This window comes from Diabrotica undecimpunctata, chromosome 6 (genome assembly GCF_040954645.1).
Source record: "Diabrotica undecimpunctata isolate CICGRU chromosome 6, icDiaUnde3, whole genome shotgun sequence".
Taxonomy (NCBI): domain Eukaryota; kingdom Metazoa; phylum Arthropoda; class Insecta; order Coleoptera; family Chrysomelidae; genus Diabrotica; species Diabrotica undecimpunctata.
In genome coordinates, this window is record NC_092808.1 from 144,022,479 (window position 1) to 144,044,189 (window position 21,711).

Consider the following 21,711-nt stretch of genomic DNA (forward strand, 5'->3'; position numbering starts at 1 on the left):
TATTCTTTCAATTCTGCCGTTTCTTTCAGTTGGTTTCTTATGAATATCCATATTTGTTTTTGTGTACCGTAAAAGTGACTTTCCATCCTTTTTGTAAATTGTTTCCAGTGTTAATTTTTTGTTCTTCTTACCAACTGCTTTGTTTCATTTTGTATTCTTCTATAGGTGTCTCGGGATTCTGGAGTATTTGATGTTTAGTATTTCGTGTAGGCCTCTCGTTGTTCTTTGCATTTCTCTTTTATTTCTTTCCTGAACCATGGTGTATTGTGGTTGTTTTTATTGTTCAGTATGACTTTGCGTTTTGCTAGAGCTTCTCTTGTTGCTTCTTTAATATTATTTTTAATTTTCTCCCAGTTCGCTTATATCTTCAATGTCGTCTATTTGTTTTAGCTGTGGTTTTGGTATTATCCTCTTGTTTTTGCTAGTACGAGTTTGCGTTCATTCCCTGCGTCTGCTGAGTTTAAAGTTTGGATATCTAGAATCTGCTTTGAATAGATTGAGAGATCTGCTTTAGGAATATTTATACTGAAGTTTATGCTTTTTTTCACGTCCTTTTTATCCTCCTTGTGTCAGGTCGTGTTTCTGCCGTGTATGTCATTATTAGTCTGATGACTGTTTTGTAAATTCTGCCTTTTATTTCTTACCCAATATTTTTATTTCTTCATGTTGTTTCGTTCAGACCACCTGTTTGTTCTGTTCAGTTTATCTTCCACTTTTGTTTTGAGCTTTCCGTAGCTAGATAATGTGATTCCCAGATATTTAAACTCCATCACGTGTTGTATTATCTTACTTTTTAGCTACAATTTACATCTTAGTAAATTTGCTGTTATAGCCATACATTTTGTTTTTTTTGTGGAGTTAAAGTTAAATTTTATGGCGTTTATATTTAATTGGTTCAGCATACGTTGTAAATCATCTCTTTGATAGAGTAGTATTGCGTCGTCCGCAAAGCAGAGTACCGTAAGTTGTTTTTCTTGCACTTGGTATCCGTTTTTATTTCTTACTTTTTTTATTACTTCATTCATAATCAGGTTGAACAATAGAGTATATAGCGAATCTCCCTGTCTTATTGAATTTCCAGATTCATTAGGTTCAGATAGTTCTTATTCTACTTTTACTTTTATTGTGTTGCTTTGGTAGATATTTTCGATCCTTTTAATTATTCCTAAAGGTATCTCTCTTGCATACAATAACTGAATTATCTCCTTTAATTTGACTGTGTCAAATGCCTTCTTAACGTCCACGAAACATTAGATATGCCGGTTTTTTGTATTCTTATGATTTCTCTTGCACTTTCGTCAATATAAATATAGCGTTGATCCATGATCTTTTTGACCTAAAACCTTGTTGTTCTTCTGTTAGTATTATAGTTTTATTTTTATATATGGTTTATTTGTTATCACTTTGGTTCTTAATTTTAGTGTTGTTTTTAATAAATTAATTTCGTTGTAATTTTACGGGACCGATTTGTCCTTAATTTTTGAAGGGAGGTGTTAGGATCCCTGATTTCCATTCTTGAGGAATTCTGTTGTGTTCCATTATTTTTTAGATTAGTTTAAGTAGTTGTTTGGTCAGATCTGGTCTTCCGTACTTTGGGAGTTTGGTCGGTATTCTGTCCTCTCCTGATGATTCAATTTTTTAATTTTCTTAATGCTTACTTTTGCTCTTCCTCCTTAATATTTATTTCTTCTTTTGCCGTCACCTCTGGTGTTAATAGTTCAATCTCGTCACCTTTACCAAATAGTGATTAACAGTAGTCTCTCCGTGTTTCCTTCTGAATGTGTTTCATTTTAATTAGTTCTTTCATCTCTTTTCTTTGTCCTCTGATCATTCTTCATATTTGTTTCTATGATTCGGTTGCTACGTTACTAATTATGTTATTTTTGAGTTTTTCCCAGCTTTCCTGATATCAGTTACTACACTTGACTGAGCAACGATATGTCTACATTTCTTTATATATTTCTTTAGCTCACATATGTTCCCTTGTTTGTGTAGGAGCGAGACTCTCGTTCCAATCTTTAGTGATTTTGCTATAAGAGAGACATCTATTAAATATTATAGTTAGTAATGTAACTTATTATCTTGCTTGTTTTAAAAATCTCGGCAATTATACCGTTGTGTTCTAGAGCTTTATTATTTTTTAGCTCTTTTAAAGCTCTTTCTTTTTCGAATCCCTATTTATTTGATAGTATACCATTTTTCAAAGTTAATACGTTGCACGTCACAATTTATATAAAGTGACGTCACTTATACTTAAAATTTCCAGAACGTCAACCTTAGAGTTCAAATTTTCCTAACAGAGCTAATAATACGAAACCCATACGGAGCTGCTTAAATTTAGATTAATAGCTTTAAAAACTAATTATATTATTGTGTATTGTGATTGTGCTATACCAAAACAACTAAATAGTCTGTAGAAAGCTGATAAGCTTTCATTTAAGATAGATTATTTTAAACAATAAATAATGGCGGAACGTTTTCACTATGAATGCTCTAAAAGACGTAAGTTAAGAATATATAATTTTATATTAAAATATTTTCTTATGTATTTTAGTGTGCTGCAATAGTCTTAAAACTAAGTGTATTTACTGGTTATATAACAGTTTGACAAATAGTTGACATTTTAAAAATTCCTCACTAACTAACAATTCTGATGTTTTGGCAACGATGTGGGGTTGTGACGTCGTAAATCTTGAATGACGTGCAATCGTTTTTATATGAAAAATTCTATAGCTCTGATCTTACGTTTTTCTATTTTTTAGGCTGTCTTTGTGTGCTCTACAAGGTTTCATAGAAGTTTTCAACTATCTTTGATATTTTGTATTTATCTTTTCGTTTCTTATTATTGGTGTCTCTAATTTTAATAATTTTCTCAAGGCCCAGTGTTAGTCTTCTTACATTTTACAAACATTTTAAGCCTTTGTTGTTTTCTGAGACCTGCTCTATTAACATTTTTTGATGTCATATTTTAGTTTTTTTCCAATTTATTAGTTAGTTTTACGTATTCTTAAGTATGGTGTTTGTTTTTCGCTAGTAGTTGTATTCTTTCTTGTGTTTTTGTTAACGTCGTCAATTTGGTTCTGATTATGTGAAAGATTTGATTTAGACTTACTCTATATAAATAGTCTACTCCAATTTTGGTAGTTCTGTTAGCTGCGTGTACTGTTTACTTTTTATCAGGCTTTTTTGTAAAAGCAATTCATACATACATGTTTTTTGTTCCAAAAATTCCATGTTTTTTTCTCGGTTTGTGTTTTTTATGTTTCTTTCTCACCTAGGTCTCAATAACACGGGAAAATGCCCATCTCCTTAGGGTGCTTGTCCGTTCCGAACGTTGGCGATCATTCTGGCTATGAAGACTTTGTTGGTTGTTATACGGAATAGCTGTGTTGAGGTCTTTCTATACCATGCTCTCAGGTTAGCAAGCTAGAATATTCTTCTTCGTCCCACCACCACCAGAGCTCAATCCTTTTGATATCATAGGGTATTTTGGATAAGGGAATTTTCAACTTAAAAGAAGTGAGAGCCTTATTTGTCAAATCTGATAAAAATGTTAGTCAACCACATCTCTTGATGTGATCTAATACTCAACCGTATATAATCATAGCCCAATTTAATATCTATTCTACATTATTGACCTATTTTGCATCGTAGCAATTTGGGTGGCAATTCTTTAAAAAACTCATAATATAATTGTGTTTTTTCTTTCGTTAATACATTAACATTACTTTTATACGAAAGTATCGAGTAATCTTCTTCTACAGAAATTTCACAGTTTTTGTGTACGCTGTGATAACTTTACTTCTTTTTTTCGCAACTTTAGATTATTTAATTAGTATTCCTTTAATAATAAATTGTATTTGGGTAACTGGAAATAAAAGAAAAATTAAAAAACTTCATAAACAGATTCTCAGCAATTTAGATTAATTGATTGGGAAGCAGTCAAACGCAAATGCTTTTTCATTTTTCAGTGCTGGAGCCGCTTTTTTCATTTTTGTTTTTCCTGTTTCTAATTTAAATTCCGTTCTGTTAAATTGAAACCCAAATTCGATGCGACATCATGTAATTAAAAATCGTAATTTATTTCTACAACGCTATTATGTAACAGCTTAATAGTCATTTTTAAGGGACCTATTAAAGGCCTAATCGGGATATGTTACGAGAGCCTGGCGATATATCCAGAATGATTTAACGTCGGTACTTTTTACGTCAAAGAAGTGAACACTACACATTAGAATAAACTATTAAATCACTGAAAATTTGCAAAGGGAATTATTTCTACCACAACTGTTTAATAAAAAATAACGTTTAATATAAAGTTGGTATTATTATTATTATTTAAGTTTTTAATGTTATTTTGAATATTTCGCTACTCTTCCTTAATATTCAGATTTAACCCATTAATGCCCAGCGTTGCGTTTTCGCAATAGCTGACATAGCCCACTATGGCGTCATTTTTGGAAAATAACATGACTTATTTGGGCAGTCAAATGTCATATTTATTTCACAACAGTTTTCTATGTATGTTTTAATGGGAATTGGTCTCAAAACTTAGGTTTCTATTAACAGATGGCATATTGTATGGATATAGGTTAATTTTAACTTCTGTGAACACATGTTTTTAGTTTGTAGTAAGTCGTTTGTGTATAAATTAACTGGATCAAAATTTGGTTTTTGGTAGCAACGTATTGTTAAATCATTGAAAAAGATATATCTATCAAGGAATATTATTAGTACATAAAACCATTTTTGTTCCACAAGATAAAAAAAAGATATCAAATCAACTTGGCTTGACCAGTTTATCAGCTTGGTTTTATAATAGTTATCATAAAAAAATTTTTTACTAATCAAGGGTACATAAAATTATGTTTAAGCTAAAAGAATCGATCTTATGGAGTCCGCTTACAGTGCAGATGTTTTTCTAGCACCCACTAACTTGACTGATGAAGATAGTGGAGATGAAGACAGTGGAGGAACATTTAATAACCTAAACAAAAATATGTTGCACGCGGAATCGTAAGCTGTAATTCATCAAGAAGAAGAATGAAGGATTGACGAAGAAAATATATGGAAAATATGCAGATCTTTAAAGTGCGACACAAGTTCAGGAAGAAGAAGATATGGAAGAGATTAGGATGAAAACAGAAATAGAGACACAAAATGAATATTGTAGTCGGAATGTTCACATTGTTTATTGCTTTAAACGCTGTTTTGTCTGCTAACTCATTACCAGTTATTCCGACATGTGATGGGACCCACATAAATAATATGGTTTTCCCAGAAAATTGGAGCTGTTGCAACGCTTTTTTAATTAGGAATAGATTGATGTGTGTAGGATAAATATGTTTAATGGCCTGTAAAGAACTTAATGAATCTGATAATATTAGTATTTGTTTTTCATTTGTGGTTTTACAATTATTTAGTGCATTAAGTATTGCTTGGAGCTGTGCGGTATAAATACTACAGTCGTCAGTTAATCTAATGGCAGAAATTTTGTTTTCTGATACAGTAGCAGCTGCTACTCCATTGCAATCGTTGGAGGCATCAGTGAAGAACAATATTTAAGTAGAATATTTGAGTAAATTTGCATAATACTAAAGCCTGACCTTAGCAGAAATGTGTGAATGCTTATCATGATTAAGTAAGGAGAGGTCTACTATTGGTAAAGAAACTGTCCAGGGAGGTGTCTGGTATATTTTAATGGGTGCCAAGGTGATTTGATTGATATAATACGGTAGTCTTTTAACTTGTTCGTAAAATGGTACTGTCTTGGTATTGTAATTTGTGTATTGTTCTAGTGATTCTTCCGATACTAAACTTGCGAGAAAATCATATTCTTTTTGCACTTAGAATTTTTGAAGTGTGGCATAGTGATATATATTGTCTTCTGATATATAGTGGTATTTCTCCTGCTAGCACTTGAAGGTTTCTTATTGGAGTAGTTCTAAAGGGTCCAAAGATTAGTCGTAGAGATGTGGTTTGAATAACATCCAGTTTTTTTCATCATCATCAGTGGCGTTACAGCTCTTTATGAGCCAAAGCCTTCTTCAGAACAATCCTCCATTCGCCCCTGTCTCTGGCAACTCTTCTCCATGCTCTAATTCCGATAGACTTCAAATCATTTTCTAGGTTGTCTTGGTACCTAATCCAGTTTTTTTAGTTGATTTTTATTTGATGTTTCATGATAGATGCATCCGTAGTCGAGTTTGCTTCTTATTATGGTCTGATATAAATTTAAAATAATTTTATTATCTGAACTCCATCTATGATTGGATAAAACTCTAAGTAAGTTTATTCTTTGTTGACAGGATTTGATCAAATTGTTGATATGTGAAGTCCATGTGAGTTGTGAGTCAAATATTACACCCACAAATTTGATTTCGCGGACTTGTTTCAGAGAATGACCATTTAGATACAAGTTTAAGTTGTATTCTCTCTTCTTTTGTCAAACATTATTACTTTAGTCTTTTCAGTTAAAAAAGTTAAACCAGTCTCTAAAGACCACATTTCTAAGCTGTTTAATGTTCTGTGTAAAATTTGCGTAGCTAATTCTATATTTTTACTTTTAATATATATTACTAGATCATCAGCAAAAAGATTAGCTTTTACGGGAAGCTTTATGTAGTTTGTTATATTATTTATTGCAATTAAAAATAATAGTGGACTTAAGGCCGATCCTTGAGGAATTCCATTATGGATTGATTTCGATGATGACATGAATTCATTCGTTTTTACTTGTATGGACCTGTTTTAAAGAAAGTTTTTGGCGAAAGCGAGAAAGTTACCATCTATTCTCCAGTTTTTCATAATTTTGAGGATATAATGCGTCCATGTTGTGTCGAAAGCTTTTTTGATGTCGAAAAATATTGCGATTACTTTTTGTTGATTTGTAAATGCTTTATGAATTTCGGATTCTAGTGCAACAATGTAATCAGCTGTCGATCTGTCTGAACGGTATCCGCTTTGTATTGGAGTAAAAAGTTTTTTCTTTTCCAAGTGCCATTTCAGTCTTTTACTCAATATTCTTTCCATTGCTTTGCAAATGTTACTGGTGGGAGATATTACACGATAAGAGGATGGTATGTTTTGTGGCTTATTCATTTTTCAAAAAGGAATTATATTTGCTTGACGCCATATTGAAGGAAACGTTTTATTTGTGTAAATATTGTTAAAGATGTCAACTAAAATTTTCTTTACTGTTTCAGGTAGTTTCTCAATAATTATTGTTGGAATATCATCAGGTCCTGAAGAAGTTTTTTTAGCATTGCCAAGGCTTTTGTTTAACTCGTCTAGTGTAATCGGTATATTGAGAGAGCATAAAATATCTTTTATTTTGATTTATGACAATTCGGTTTTTTCTTTGTGTTTTAAAAATGTAGAGTTGTATTGATCATTGCTCGAATATAGTTGATAGCTAAGATTTCTTCAATTTCTAGTTTATCTGAAGTTATCTATAGCAATGGTGTCGTTATGATGAATTTTGGTTAAGCCTTTTATTTTCCTTATTTTCTGCCAAATATCACTTATTGGTGTAGATGAATTTATTGATAAGACATAATTAGCCCAGCTTTCTTTTTTAGATTTTTTGATTAGAAATCTGGATCTGGCTCTTAACGCTCTAAATCTAGCTAAGTTATTTTCGGAATTGTGTTTTTTAATATATTAAAGGAGTGCTTTGTTTGTTTTAAAGAAGTTTCTATTTCGATATTCCACCAGGGTAGAGGTATTTTTGTGGTAGCTTTAGTTTTTCCAATCGCTTCTCTGGCTGAATCTATTAGGATATCATTAAAATTTGTTATTGTGATGATTATATCTTCTAATATTTTGAGGTCTTTCATTCGTTCAGTTATTAAACTAGTGTACTCTTTCCAGTCCGCAAATTTTAATGTCCATGTTTCATATGGTTTTATATTAATGTTTGTGTTTTAATATGAGTAATTAAAATTGGTAGATGGTTGCTGTCAAATAAGTGTGAAAGTGTATTTCACTCAAGTAGTGGTGCTAAAGTTGAATTGCTGGGGGATAAATCGATAGTTGAAAACTTGTCATTGTATGAGATGAAACGGATAGGCACTCCAGATAAATCATTTTATTCTATACAATTCAACGTTACTTCGAAAAACATATGTTTCGAGTATAAAGTGGTCCGTGTACGTATGTGACCCTAAACAGATGAAACAAGCGGACATCACTTACGAATATCTAAAGATTGCGGTAAAATGAAAAAGCAATAAAAGATTAAAAATATGTACATACCAGCTCTAACTTGCACATCTCTGCTGATAATCCTCCCGACGCTATTACTTGCTATACACCTATACACAGTACTGTGGACGTCTTGTCTATAAGACTGAGCAGCGAAGGGTTGTAAAAATAACGTTCCGTTTCTCAGGACCCTTCGTATTCCTGATATGTCGCCGACCGACGTGCCGTCTACGGAAAGCCAGTCTATAGATGGTTGGGGACTGCCAGACGCTGAGCAATCTAGCCATCCCCCACTTGAGTTTGAAAATTCCAGTCTTGGAGGAGGCTCCATAACGAATGACGGTCCTCGGAGGTGTGAGTCGAAGGCTACTACTGATTCTGAAACAAAAAGTTGCATTTGTTTAAACTAACGTTTAAGAGCTAACTAAATATGAAATAAACCTTTCTACAATTTACGATTTTCACTGAGAATAAGCCAAAATTTTACTTTAACCCTTAACTGGTGACGTTATACGTTAACAATATAACAAACAGCATTACAAGGGTACAGACACACGTTTTTAATAAAAAATTAGGCACTCTATCTGGGCCAGTAATAGGCTTATTGGGCAGCTCATTTGTGCCATTCGGCCATGGTAATTTTAGAAGGACAAATATTTGTACTAAAGTTGCTTTTTAATGGATGGATAGGTACGTAAAGTTTGTTGTTATTTAATGAATACACAGTTTGGAAGAAGTTCGTAATTAAATTAGCTATGTCTTGACCATTTTTTGCAGATTGGACTTGATAAAATAAGGAGTTAGGTAGGTTATGACTACATCGCTTATCATTGATGTACTTCCAAGATAATTTTGGATAATTTTTTAGGCCATTATCCATACCTTTGATATAGTTGCTGAAGCAAATTTCAGACAGTTGTTTACATTTAGGTGGTAGGTGGGAAAATCTAATATAGTCATCATCAGAATGAATATTACCATAAATATAGTGAGCATGTTTTTCTCCAGAGTCAGTCTTCTAAGACCAGCAGAGAACCACTTGGGAAAAGTTGAAGTTCTATATTTCTTCAATGGCACAAAGTAAGCAATTCCTATATAAAGAACTTTATAGAATAATTTTGTTTCTCCAGAGTCAGTCTTCTAAGACCAGCAGAGAACCACTTGGAAAAGTTGAAGTTCTATATTTCTTCAATGGCACAAAGTAAGCAATTCCTATATAAAGAACTTTATAGAATAATTTTGTAGCAACATCAATATCATTAACCATACATACCAGCCAGTGTATAGAAGCAAGGAAGTTGTTAAGCTCTATGTAATTGATTCCGAAAATCTTAAAACAACATATTATAAACCAACTTATTTCTATTCATACAACAATATATGCAACATTTATAACCCACATGATGGATGCTAGGATCTACAAGGGTATCGCTTGATCTTAAGATATTTAGCTTCCTAACCAAAGGATTGAGCAATATTCACAGCTGGATCACCTGCAGTACAATGCACTATCACACCAAACTTATCATTCGCCCATGATGCATTGGGAAGATTGTAATCACCAAAAACATAGATATCATGTGCTAAGTATTGCAGAATAACATTTTTCATAGTTTGAAAATGCCAGTTGTATACTTCGCGAGGTGATTGTGGAGGTAAGTAGACACCACCGACCACAAACTTGACTTTATTAAGTTGATATAACCTACATATTTGTTCAACCCGATCTTCATGAATACTAATAGTTTATGATTTTAGCTTGTTGTTAACATATACTAGTACACCACCGCCACTCAATATTGCAATGGTTCTCTGGGATCTATCACATCTGTAGATACTAAAACCATCACATTTAATTCCAGAATCAGTTATGTTATCACTTAAGTTACTCTCCACTAAAATAATTATGTTGTACGAGCAGAAGAAAATACTTTTCAGGATCTCGGAAATCTTTATACGAATGACTCCAACATTTTGATAAAAAAACTGTTAATGGGAAGGATACTAGTTTTTTTGTTCTTTAACTTTACAAACTGTAGAAACACCATTGCGGTATCTAATGCATAGACTTTTATCGCCAACAGATTTTCTCTCATCTAGTTCTTTTTTTATGGCCTTGTAAGCGTCTTGCTCCATCTTAGTTTGATCCTTAGAGATTCTATAATCAGTGTTTCAAATTTTATTTCTAGACTTAAGAGCCAATTTTACCGTGTTAGCATTACATATAACTTTGTCTGGACTATCTTGATTGTAACTGGACACTTTGCTAACTCGGATAACATGTGATATCGTGAATTCATCTTGCTGTAAGCTAAGTAAATGTAAGACCTCACACACCTGAGATTAGTCATAGCTAATGCAATTCGCTAATACATTAGAGTTATATTTAGGAATTTTATAAATCATAAGATTTTGAGCTCTGTCTATACGTTGTTGTACTTCATAAAAAACTGAATTGGCTGTTGTCTGTGAATTGCTATTTTCCATTACTGTAATCTTTTCTTTGAGTTTGAGACTGGTGGTTTCCTCTTCTATCTTGGCAAATCTTCGTACAAACATGGGAACACTTTTAAATGCATCAAGACAGATAGCACAAAAGTACATAAGTAGACGCTTCTTTAAACTAATTGTCCGTATCTCGGATGTAGATAAGCCAAAGCATTTTTCTGCGGTGTGTATCCCTGAACGACAACTGCCGCATGCTATTATTTTCATCAGTAACGAGATCTTGGGAACAAGCGCTACAATTATTGGTCATTATAACCTCAAAATTTTATCTTAAAATATTTCAGCAATCCTCGGCTGTTTGCTGTCGATTATTTATGAAATATAAAAAGCAATAACCGAATTAACTAGTACGCACAATAATATTTTTAATATTCTTTTAAAACTGGAAAAGTTTTTAGAAAAATAAAGCAGCAAAATTTTGTTTGCTTTGATAACTCAATCTTCTCGTCATTTATCCTTTTAACGTTACCTTGAAATGAATAAAAAAGAACGTCGGGTTATAATTTTTGTTCCGACTACTCTGGCCAAGATACTGTTTGTCTTGTTTTAATACGGCACCTCATTAATTAGAACAATTATAAACTACCAAAAAATGTATTTTCTCCAAAAGAAAATTTTTTTAGCTGTCTGGGCTACACGAAATGCCGCGCCGCGTCGGAGGCATGTGCCTGTCGGAGATAGACATAAATTCCTCCTCCTTTATCCTTCGTAAGGATGTGGTGACGTTATGGTATTTGACGAATGGTTGCTATCCATTCTCAGACAGAGAGTAACCGATAGCGCACTTTATTTGGTCTGACCATCGGAGTGGCGATCTTCCTCGGGTTCTTTTACCATCTACCTTGCCTTCAACCACCAACCTCTCCATGCCTTCCATTCGTCTGCTTATGTGTCCAAAGTACCTCAATATATTTTGATTGATGATTGTTGTAAGCCTAGTAAATTAGTAACTCTATATTAGTTTTCTGTATGTATCATATAAGAAATTATACTTCTGTCTACTAAAGGGAAAGTGGTACCTACGTGAATACACATGCCACATGCGGCATGTAACGCATGGACAAAACAGACGATAACTTATCACCGGGGACATGTGAATCAAGACATAGTAAATAAAGTATATAACCACAGTAGATAACTTTCCGTGACTGGCGTTTGATTTATGTGCACCAATAGTGGCGGCGGAATATGATTCCGCATACCTTTTTGCACGTGAAAAGTGTTAAATATGTGACTTTTTTATAAACAAGCATTGTAAATTATTATTATGTTTATTTTAATAATAATATACAAAAGAAAAATGTAAATATACAAAGAAAATAAAAAATATAAGTTAGGTATTTTTTAAACCATATCAGAATAACATTCTGCACATACACAATGTTAAATGTTAGAGGTACATGAATTTAGCAGTTTTTTTCTAAATGAGAAACGTGTTGGTCGATTTTTTTCCTGTTATACGTGTTATTAAGTTTACTGCCCTTGTTCGTTATGTGGGAGGGGGGTGTTTTGCCCATTTACTTTTTTAATAATTTCCAACCAAGTAAAGTACTTGTGAGGGACTGACTTCTACGTCCTCATCTGCAATTTCATTCTTAGAATAAGAATATCTTCGTTGTCTTTATCGTTTTCGTTCACTACTCGTTCATTATGCTTATTTTCACTGAGAGTGTTTAACATTAGCTGCTGTTGTCGTTATTGCTCTCTTTCATAATATAATAATCCCACCTATAAGATTATATTGGTAGTCAATAAAAACAATTTTTAGAATAATATTTTTTACCTTTTATAAAATACAAAGAATAAGAAATACATCAAATATTTCAATACGTTTATCTGTGAAATTACTATGTAATTGTTACTGGCGCTGGATTGTCGCTCCACAACTCGCTAACAAAAACAAAGAAACGCACTCGTGTAGGTAAGATGACACACTAAACTAACCCTCTTATCTATGACTAAACACAGTTGGACAGTTCAGACATGGTCAAAAAATACAGAACGCCGTGGTTGGGTGGGGAAAATTAAAATAAATTTGAAAAACATTTCGCCGCGAGCCAGTCTCGGAAGGTTAAGATGTGAATACAGTGATCCTTCTCGATTATTCTATTCGTTTTGAATTATAGTTTCGACGCCAGTATCAAATATAGATTTACATCTTTGCTCTATCTTCGTTTTACGAAATTACAAGATTATTTAATAAAGTATAAAAGATCAAATAGTTTTTCCTTTATGTACCTGACTAAATCATTGTAATTGTCTTCATTTTGTTTTTGTTAAAGAACAAAAATAATACGGTATGAAATAAAAAGACCCTATAAATTTATTTATATCAGTTTATGATAATATAAAACATATCCAGACTTTTCGGATGTGTTTTTAGATAGTGTTGGCTATATTTTGTAATTAGACAAAAGCACTATACTATTGTTCTAAAGTTTATTTCCGGCGTTTCGGGACTGTAATAAATGGAATACAGAAAAGCGAAACTTTTTCTCCCTTGGCGTATAAAAACTCGACTAAGTAATCGGAAGCTAATCCTTGAAAATCACTGAAACATCATCGAAATTAAAATTTTTTCTGCGGAACAAAAGGACAAGAAGAAAATGCGGAAGCAACGTCGGGCGTCATGATTTTTTACTTTTTGCTCTGTCTACATTTTCAAGATTGAATGTGAATTGTTTCATGGTAAGGATTATATTCCATGGAAGGCGTGGCTCTTTCGGGATTTGAGTTATAAACGGGATGTTCTGTAAATGAATGCCTAATAGGGAGAGCGATATATTGCGCCTCAGATTAAGCAATTACTTGTGAGGAGGAGTAGTTTGCATCAGGATATTCATATATTCATACCCTACAAAGAGTACAGGGATGACAACCAGCTAAATTAACCACAGTATATTATGCAGCTATGTCTATCCTTTTATGTCGACACTTATTAGCTAGCTATTCTGATTATTAGTCCATTACATACAAGTTTATTAAATGCATTTACACGAAGCTTGGCACAATTAAAAAATATATATTCTTAAATAAGAGTATAACGTAGTAAGAAGAAAAAAATATTAAAGTGATAGAGATTGTCAATATTCCCTAATGTCTTGCTTTTGTTATTCTGTAGTGTTTTTTATTTTTATAACTATGTAAATAATAAGTCAATAGTGTGGTCCACTACAGATCAGACTGCATTTTTTTTATTTAAAATCCAAAAAATGTTTTTTTTTTACAAAAACCGCCGCTTCCCAAAGGGTATTAGCAACATAAGGAGTACAGTATATTAAAATGCGAATAAAGTACTTAAATGATCAAATTTTATACAACATATTTATTTTAAGTATCGTTTGAAAATTATTCGGAATGTTATACGCAAATTCCTCGACAGAGTGCAGAGGCAAGGTTTATCGACAAATAACGCAATAATAGAACTCACCAATGAAATATACAATCGAATTGACAATAGACAACCTACTGCTTGTGTGTTTCTAGACCTGCCAAACGCATTCGATACTGTAAGTCATCCAAAGCTACTAGAAGCACTAGAAAATAGTAGAATACGCAGCACTGCTCATAATTTACTGAAGTGTTACTTGGACAAGAGACCACAAATTTTTACGATAAATAATATTAACAGCAATAAACTTTACTTAAGATGCGTTGTGCCCCAAGGTACATTATTAGGACCACTACTATTCAATATCCATGTGAACGATCTATATAATCTCAATACTGAGTGGAAGATAATAAGTTTAGCCGATGACACTGCAATTTTATATAGCGCAGACAATTGGGAAGAGTTAAAGAATAAAGTTAAACTCAATATGCTCACACTAATAAAATGTGTTAATTATAAGGGTTTAACAATTAATTATGAAAAAACGCTTTTTGTTCCGTTTTGCAGTTACAAAGTAACACTACCTTCTTATACTCCTATAACAATTAATAACACGAAGGAAAACATAATTATAAAATCTTCTTGTTCTTCCTACTTTATAAATAGGCTTAATGCCTGTTTTACTTCGGTTTTTAGCCTCAATTGACGTCGTCTGACCATCTTTTCCTCGGTCGTCGCAATGATCTTCTTCAATTTGGCGATTTGTCTCTTGCTATTCGTACTATTCTATTTTCTGTCATTCTTTCGATGTGTTGATTCCATTCCACTTTTCTTCTTTTGGTCCACGCGTTTATTTCCTCTATACCACATCTCGCTCGTATTTGCTCACTTCTTACTCTGTCTCTTAGAGTTTGGTTTGTTATTTTTCTTAAGACTTTCTGTTGTTTCCAGTAGTCTTTGTGTTTTCGCTGTATCTGCTCTTGTTTCCGCTGTGTACGTCATTATCGGTCTTATTATTGATTTATATATCCTGGTTTTTGTTTCCGTTGTGAGGTATTTGTTTCTCCGGATTGTGTTGTTAAGACATCCTACTGCTCTGTTTGCCATGTTCACTTGTTTTTGTACTACTTCTTCTTCCACTTTTCCGTAGCTTGACAGTTTTATTCCCAAGTATTCAGTTTTCATCACTTGTTCTATTATTTTGTTATTTACGATTATTATTATTTTGTTCTATTATTTTTGTTATTATAAAATCAAGTAACACTATTAAATATCTTTGAATAAAAATCGACTCTCATTTAAGATGGGATGTCCAGAGAGATGAAATAACAAAGTGCTTGAGTACGACAGTTTGAGTCGACATGGTAGACCAGAAGAAGAAGCACAAAGCGTTGGCCAATGATTATATTCTATACCATAATAAATATATTTGGCATGAATTCAATAATTATCTTCAATTCAAACGATAACAATGAGAAAGAAGTGAAACGACGTGATTTTCTAAGAAACCATGCAAATGAGCTTTATTTATCACTCTTTAAAAATTCGAGTTACTACTACAAATCTACCAGGTGGTCTAAAATGCCGAACTAACAGGTGTACTCTCTGTTCATGCATAAAATGCAAAAAATTCACGTGCCTTGAACATATTCAAGGAATACATCAGTTTTGCTTAAGTGAAGCTAGAAAATAAAATGTCTCACTTACTAAATCAAGTGAAATGATTACTTTAATATTTTTGTTAAAAACCTGAGTCATTTTTTTTTAGTTAATGTATATTCCTTTTAACTAAAAATTACCATTGTGTTTTTCCATTTTAAAAATTTTAAGAACTTTTGTTTTTACGTTTATTTTTATATTTCAAATAACAATACTTTGTTATAATAGTCATATTAAAACATTTTCAAAAATATTTTTCAGTCATTTCCATACACAATAAAAAATATTTGTATGAATTTTATAGCAATAACTATTTTTTTTTTAATTGTCAGTCTCTGACACCGTAGCAACTCTTGGTGTTCCGTTTTACCTAGCGACTAACGAAGGGTTAATATAATAATTAAATTTTTTTAAAAATCAAAAAAGCGGCTCTAATTATGCTAGATTAGACAAATTTCTTCGCAGATTTCTTGGCAGAGAGCACTATGAATGCTCTGAATGAACTATCTTACAATAAAGTCGGCCCATAAACGCAACTCAGCAATATTGGCAATATCATTCTAAAGTCTGAATTATAAGGAAATATGTGTCTGAATTGTTAATATGAATCAGTCAAATAAAATTAAATTATTAGAAGAAGTTTTCACCAAGTAACAAAAACAAAATGTGTTTAATAATTTATTAATGTTTGTATTTTAAGAACGATTTTCAAAGTGAGAATAGAACCATCAAACATAAACTTATTTTAAACTTATATTGTAATTAAAATTAGAAAATATTTAATTTGCCACTAATTGTATTAGATATTTACCTAAACTTAACGTGAATTTAATATCTTAAATAAATTGTCATATCTCTTTGACCATATACAAGACTATTTTACTAGTTTAGTTTAATATATCCCGTCCAGATCAAATTATGTGATCTTTCTCTAGCATCGGACCCTTCATAATTCATTTTGATAGCGTGCGCTATAATGGATATGTCGCTAAACATATTTATCAAGCGTAAATATCATCGTTTGACCTCGATATCGGTCAACATTGCCTATTTAATGACTCAAATTATGTATTTTATGTGTAATAGAATCTTGCACCGGTATAATGTATCTACCAAAAGCTATAAATCGTAAGTGCCGTAAAAATCCAATTTCTTTCGTTGAAGTTGTAATATCTAGCAAACTAACTTTTCTTGTTCCTTCACATTTTTATCGTATTATGTGCATCGAATTTTTTTATATAAGGAAATGAATTTTTTGGTTTATTTCCTGCTTTTGATAACTGCTGGATAATTTTTTATTTATTTATTTATTTAATTGAAAAGTACTATTACAGAGAAAGGTCTATTAGTACCTCTTTTTACTTAGACATGTAACACCAAAGGAGTCTTTATGTAAGCGATATTTTAACGAAAATAATAACTAACAAAAAACAAAAACATTGGAGTCCTCTGGAAACCTCTAAAGAGATGGTTTAAGCGTTGATAAATAAAGGGAAACTGTTCATCAGAAGAGAAAAAAAAACACCTTTTAAAGGTTTCGTTTATCGTCTATCTACTTCGAGAATGAAAGCTGGGGGTGAGTGGCTAAAAACAAAAAAACTGGCTGAAAAATAAAAAACTCTGTAGAGGATTTTCATGATTTGCACAAAATGATTTTGACCTCCATAACATTGTAAAGTTATTTTTATTATCGTTATAAAAAAAAAATTTTAATTGATTTCCTTTATCACCTCACCCAGTGCCGCAGACGGTAAGTTGTTAAAACCCAGATAATTCGCTGAAAAACATTTTAAAGGCTTTCCCTGGGGGGTCAAAACGACTCTATGTCCTAAAACTTTATTAAAACTTATTCTGTATAGCATTTCTAATTAGAACTTCGTCACTGCAGGGGTGCAAAAATAGGGTGGGTGATCAAAAAATTAAAAAATTTCCAAAAAAAAAACTTTGTAACAAGATTTCGTGGGTGGTTAAAATAGTTCTGCCAAGTATAGTCACTGCATATAGGGTTCCTATCTATTATCCTCTTACTCCAGGAGATATAAGTGGGTGGCACGTAGTCAAAATCTGCTAAATTGGATCGGTGTAAAGGATTTTTGTAGGTAGTGAAAACCATTTTGTGAAACATAACTTTATAATAGATCATTATGTGGAGGGTTCTTTCTTATGATCCTTTTACTCCAAAGGGTAAAAGAGGGGGGAGAATGTTTAGAATCTATAAAATTTCACTAAATATCTTTTTAACGGTGTTTTTTGCGGTTTGTGAAGACGATTATGTCAACCATAGCCTCCTATCCCATGGGCCAACGACGTGTGTTTCTACCAACGTTGTAGGAAGCGCAAAACTTTTTTATAACGTCGACACCTGACTTGGTTTTATTATAATATGTAATCCTGTCTGTTTTCGTAGCTTGTCCTGACGTCTGATCTATAATGGCTGTACGTAATGTTGAGAAGATATAACAAGAACATTTCGATTCTTTTTTGGTACGTAGGAAACAATAGTGGAGTGTTTTCCAAAACCAAATATAGTTGACTGTGGTGGTCGCCTTTTTACATTTAGCAGATCTACTGGCAGTTCCCTTTTATTTATTTTTATTGTGCCAACATACAACAGCATATATATATATATATATATATATATATATTGTTATGCTATTTAAATTGTATTATATTGCTTACTTAGGAAAAATCCTGTCTATATTTATTAAATGATCTAAATAAAAAACGGGAGACTATTATTATTATATCTCCAATTAATCACAATAAATCAGCATTAATTAATTACAATCGCAGGCTATTTAAATTGTACTATTTACCTTTGATCGTGGATTCAAAATATTTTCCAATTGGCTTCCTAATCGGGATAGGTAATAGGTACTGAACTATATGTGAGATGTCCTTTATTTTAATGAAATTTTATATAACAATCAATCCTGTAATATTTGCAATATACTAACTTTAAATATATGAGAAGTTGTTTTCTATCATGGACCCAAATGTTATTTTACATTGATTTTTAATATGTGTTATAACTAAGCTCTTTTTATAATTCTTTTTTTTTTTTTAAGTGATCGCAAAATTAACTGTCTCTATTATTTATTCAATTTATTTAATTAATAAATGAAAATCACACTCCGGCTCTAATGAAAATTGACTGACCTTTCCTTCTCTGCCGTTGCAATTCTATGGCCACGCCACAACAAAAAAATCCTTTCTCTGCTTCTGCTCCTATTGTGGTCCAGATGACGTACACCTTTCTCCTATCTGTCACTGTATCTGCAACCCAACAACTCGTGTTAGTCTATGCAGCCTCCCTTTGAGCCAATCTCCGCGCCTGTTTACAACTCCAAATGTTTCCGGCTTCGTCTGCTATTAAAATTCTTATACCCTTTGGTTTTCTATCTCTCTGTACCCCGTTCCTCACACTGGTCAGCTTTTACACAGCAAATAAACACACCCGGTAAATTACGTCTTCGGGACTTCAAACAAACACAAATCACAAAGCTCCTTCCTTCTTGGACGACTAAAACTGACTAACTAACCTTTTTTTCTCTCTCCTATCTCATAGCCAAAACCAACCTCCTTGCATTCAAAAATTGACCAATCAAAATCATCCACCTCTTGTGACGTATATCGTTACCAACCAACTCTCTCTATAAAACGTCATTCGGGTAATTCCAGAAAACAAACTTCTTTAATTATTCTAACTAAATCTATCTGCTTTACAAATATTTCTTACTAATAGCTACAAACGTTACCTGTTTCTCAATTCAATGTCTTTTGTTAATAAACTTTCACCGATATAATCTTTCGGGGAGAAAAAACCACCGCAAATCCCGGTCTATTGTTTACACTTTCTATATACACTTTTATTCCGGGTAAATCCATTCCACAATAACCGACTTATTTAAATTTCTTATCGATAATATTTGAAAGTCTTGTCTCTGAGGCCTAATGAACAATTCTTCGAACAACTTAAAATACATATTTTGTCTTATACAGGATGTTTGAAAATTTATATGCCCGTGTCTTTAGGAAATATCAATAATTTTAATTTTTATTTAAGTAATAAAATTTGTATATCGGTTTTTTATTGCTTATGGACATTCAAAAGTACAACAATATATATATATATATATATATATATATATATATATATATATATATATATATATATATATATATATATATATATATATATATATATATATATATATATATATTCAATTCGGTAACAAATTGCACATCTATAAACCAATTATCTTCCATTATATTGCGCCCCGTTTCATAAATAGGTTGGGCAATCTTCTAACGACCTCAGATGGTTTATTACTTTGTTCATAGGGTCCCTGGAGTTGCTTTCCAGTATATATTTCCAGGCTATAACTATAAAAAGTAACTGCATCACACATAGCATAAATTTTTACTCCATATTTGGATTGCTTTGAATGCATATATTGTTTGAACCTGCAACGTCCCCTAAAAGCCTCCAGTTTTTCGTCAATAGTCAAACACTATCCTAGTGAATAGCTATGTTAACAATTATGAACAAAATCATCAAAGAGTTCACAAATCTGCGCAATGTTGTCAACAGTTTTCCTTTCAGATCTTGTGATGCGGTCATCGAAACGCAGGCATCTCATAAGAAACTTGAATCTTCTGAGACTCATAACTAGTCGAAATATTTTCACGCCTTGTCCATCTGTACCCCAGAGAGCCTCTAAAATCATTTTGTTGGCGTACAAAGTTCCTGCTAGATATAAAAGGCCTATGAAGACCTTGACTTCTGTCATGTCCGTGTCAAAGCTAAACTTGACGATTGTTGTAGCATTTTATCACAAAATATCTGACTCCAACATTCTATATATAACTTAGCTAGTCATGCTTCATCGATTACTTCTGGAAGACGTGTAACCAGGTTATGTAGTTCAGTGGTGGTTTTATCTTTTCCAGAGTAAAATTAATTGTCGTGTAAATCTGGTTCTTCCTCCGTCCCACTCTCTTCAGTATCAGAGTCACCAACTCTTTCATCCGTTGGCTGATCTTCCGCATCTGTGTCCGATTCATCCTCGAAATCTTCCACTTTAGGGTTAGGGGCTTCTATATTTTCGTCCTCTTTTAACATAAATTTTCGAAAATATTCTACATCATTTGGATTATTTAGGTTGTAAATCCGCTTTGCAGCTATTACACTAAAAATAAAAATATAAAATAACACTCACCTATAATAAGTAGGCCGAAAATATCCTAAAATACGACCAAAGTAAAACAACACTTACATATTATGTCGCAATGTATCAATATATTACATTACGCTTGTATGTAAACACACTTAATCACTAGGACGTTACGAATAGGTACTACTGAGCGGTAGACTAAACCGGTCTAGGAAGGTAATATGAAGGTGGCCCTCGTTATTTTAGGGTTTGATAATAGCATTGAAAATTGGCAAGCTTGTATCATTTTGATACACATGCGACCGACGAAGGGTTAATTCAAGTAAAGTGTTTATTTTTACCCTCACCGGGTTTGATTTCAACCTGTGACGAAAGTTTAGTTCATCTGATGTAACATTCAATCATGAACGTTAGCAACTGTCCAAAGAAACACCTAACTTAGAATTACAGAAGACCAAGGTTCAATTTCGGCTGTAGCGTTATTAAAAGAATGAGAAGAAAAATTGTTTTTCAAGAATTATGTTAAAAATTTTTCTTTTGTAAAACGTTATTAATTTATAGTTTTTTGACAATCAACTAAAATTGTTCACTTAAACTTGTAAATTGGTTGCATGAGTTTAAATTTAAAAAATAATACAGGTACCATGTTAAATACAAATCTAAATATAGCATGCTTTGTGTTTATAATCATCCCGTCTATTCACAGCTACGGACTGAATCGCTCTAGTGCTATTTATCATGACCCAAGTGTATCCTTCCGTCCTTGCCACATTATACATCATTTCATTCTGTTTCGGTCCATGTAAACTTCCTCATAGAATTTAATCTGAG

The 21,711-nt window shown here is 32.4% G+C and overlaps 1 protein-coding gene across 2 annotated transcripts in view; it reads right to left on the reverse strand.

The window, feature by feature from the left end:
- Positions 1-21,711, reverse strand: part of Dscam2 (Down syndrome cell adhesion molecule 2) — a 572,707-nt gene that overhangs the window by 408,203 nt on the left and 142,793 nt on the right. For both annotated transcript variants that reach the window (XM_072535610.1, XM_072535611.1), the window contains exon 2: positions 8,257-8,583. In XM_072535610.1, the coding sequence (XP_072391711.1) occupies positions 8,257-8,583 (327 nt within the window). The remainder of the gene's footprint in view (positions 1-8,256; positions 8,584-21,711) is intronic.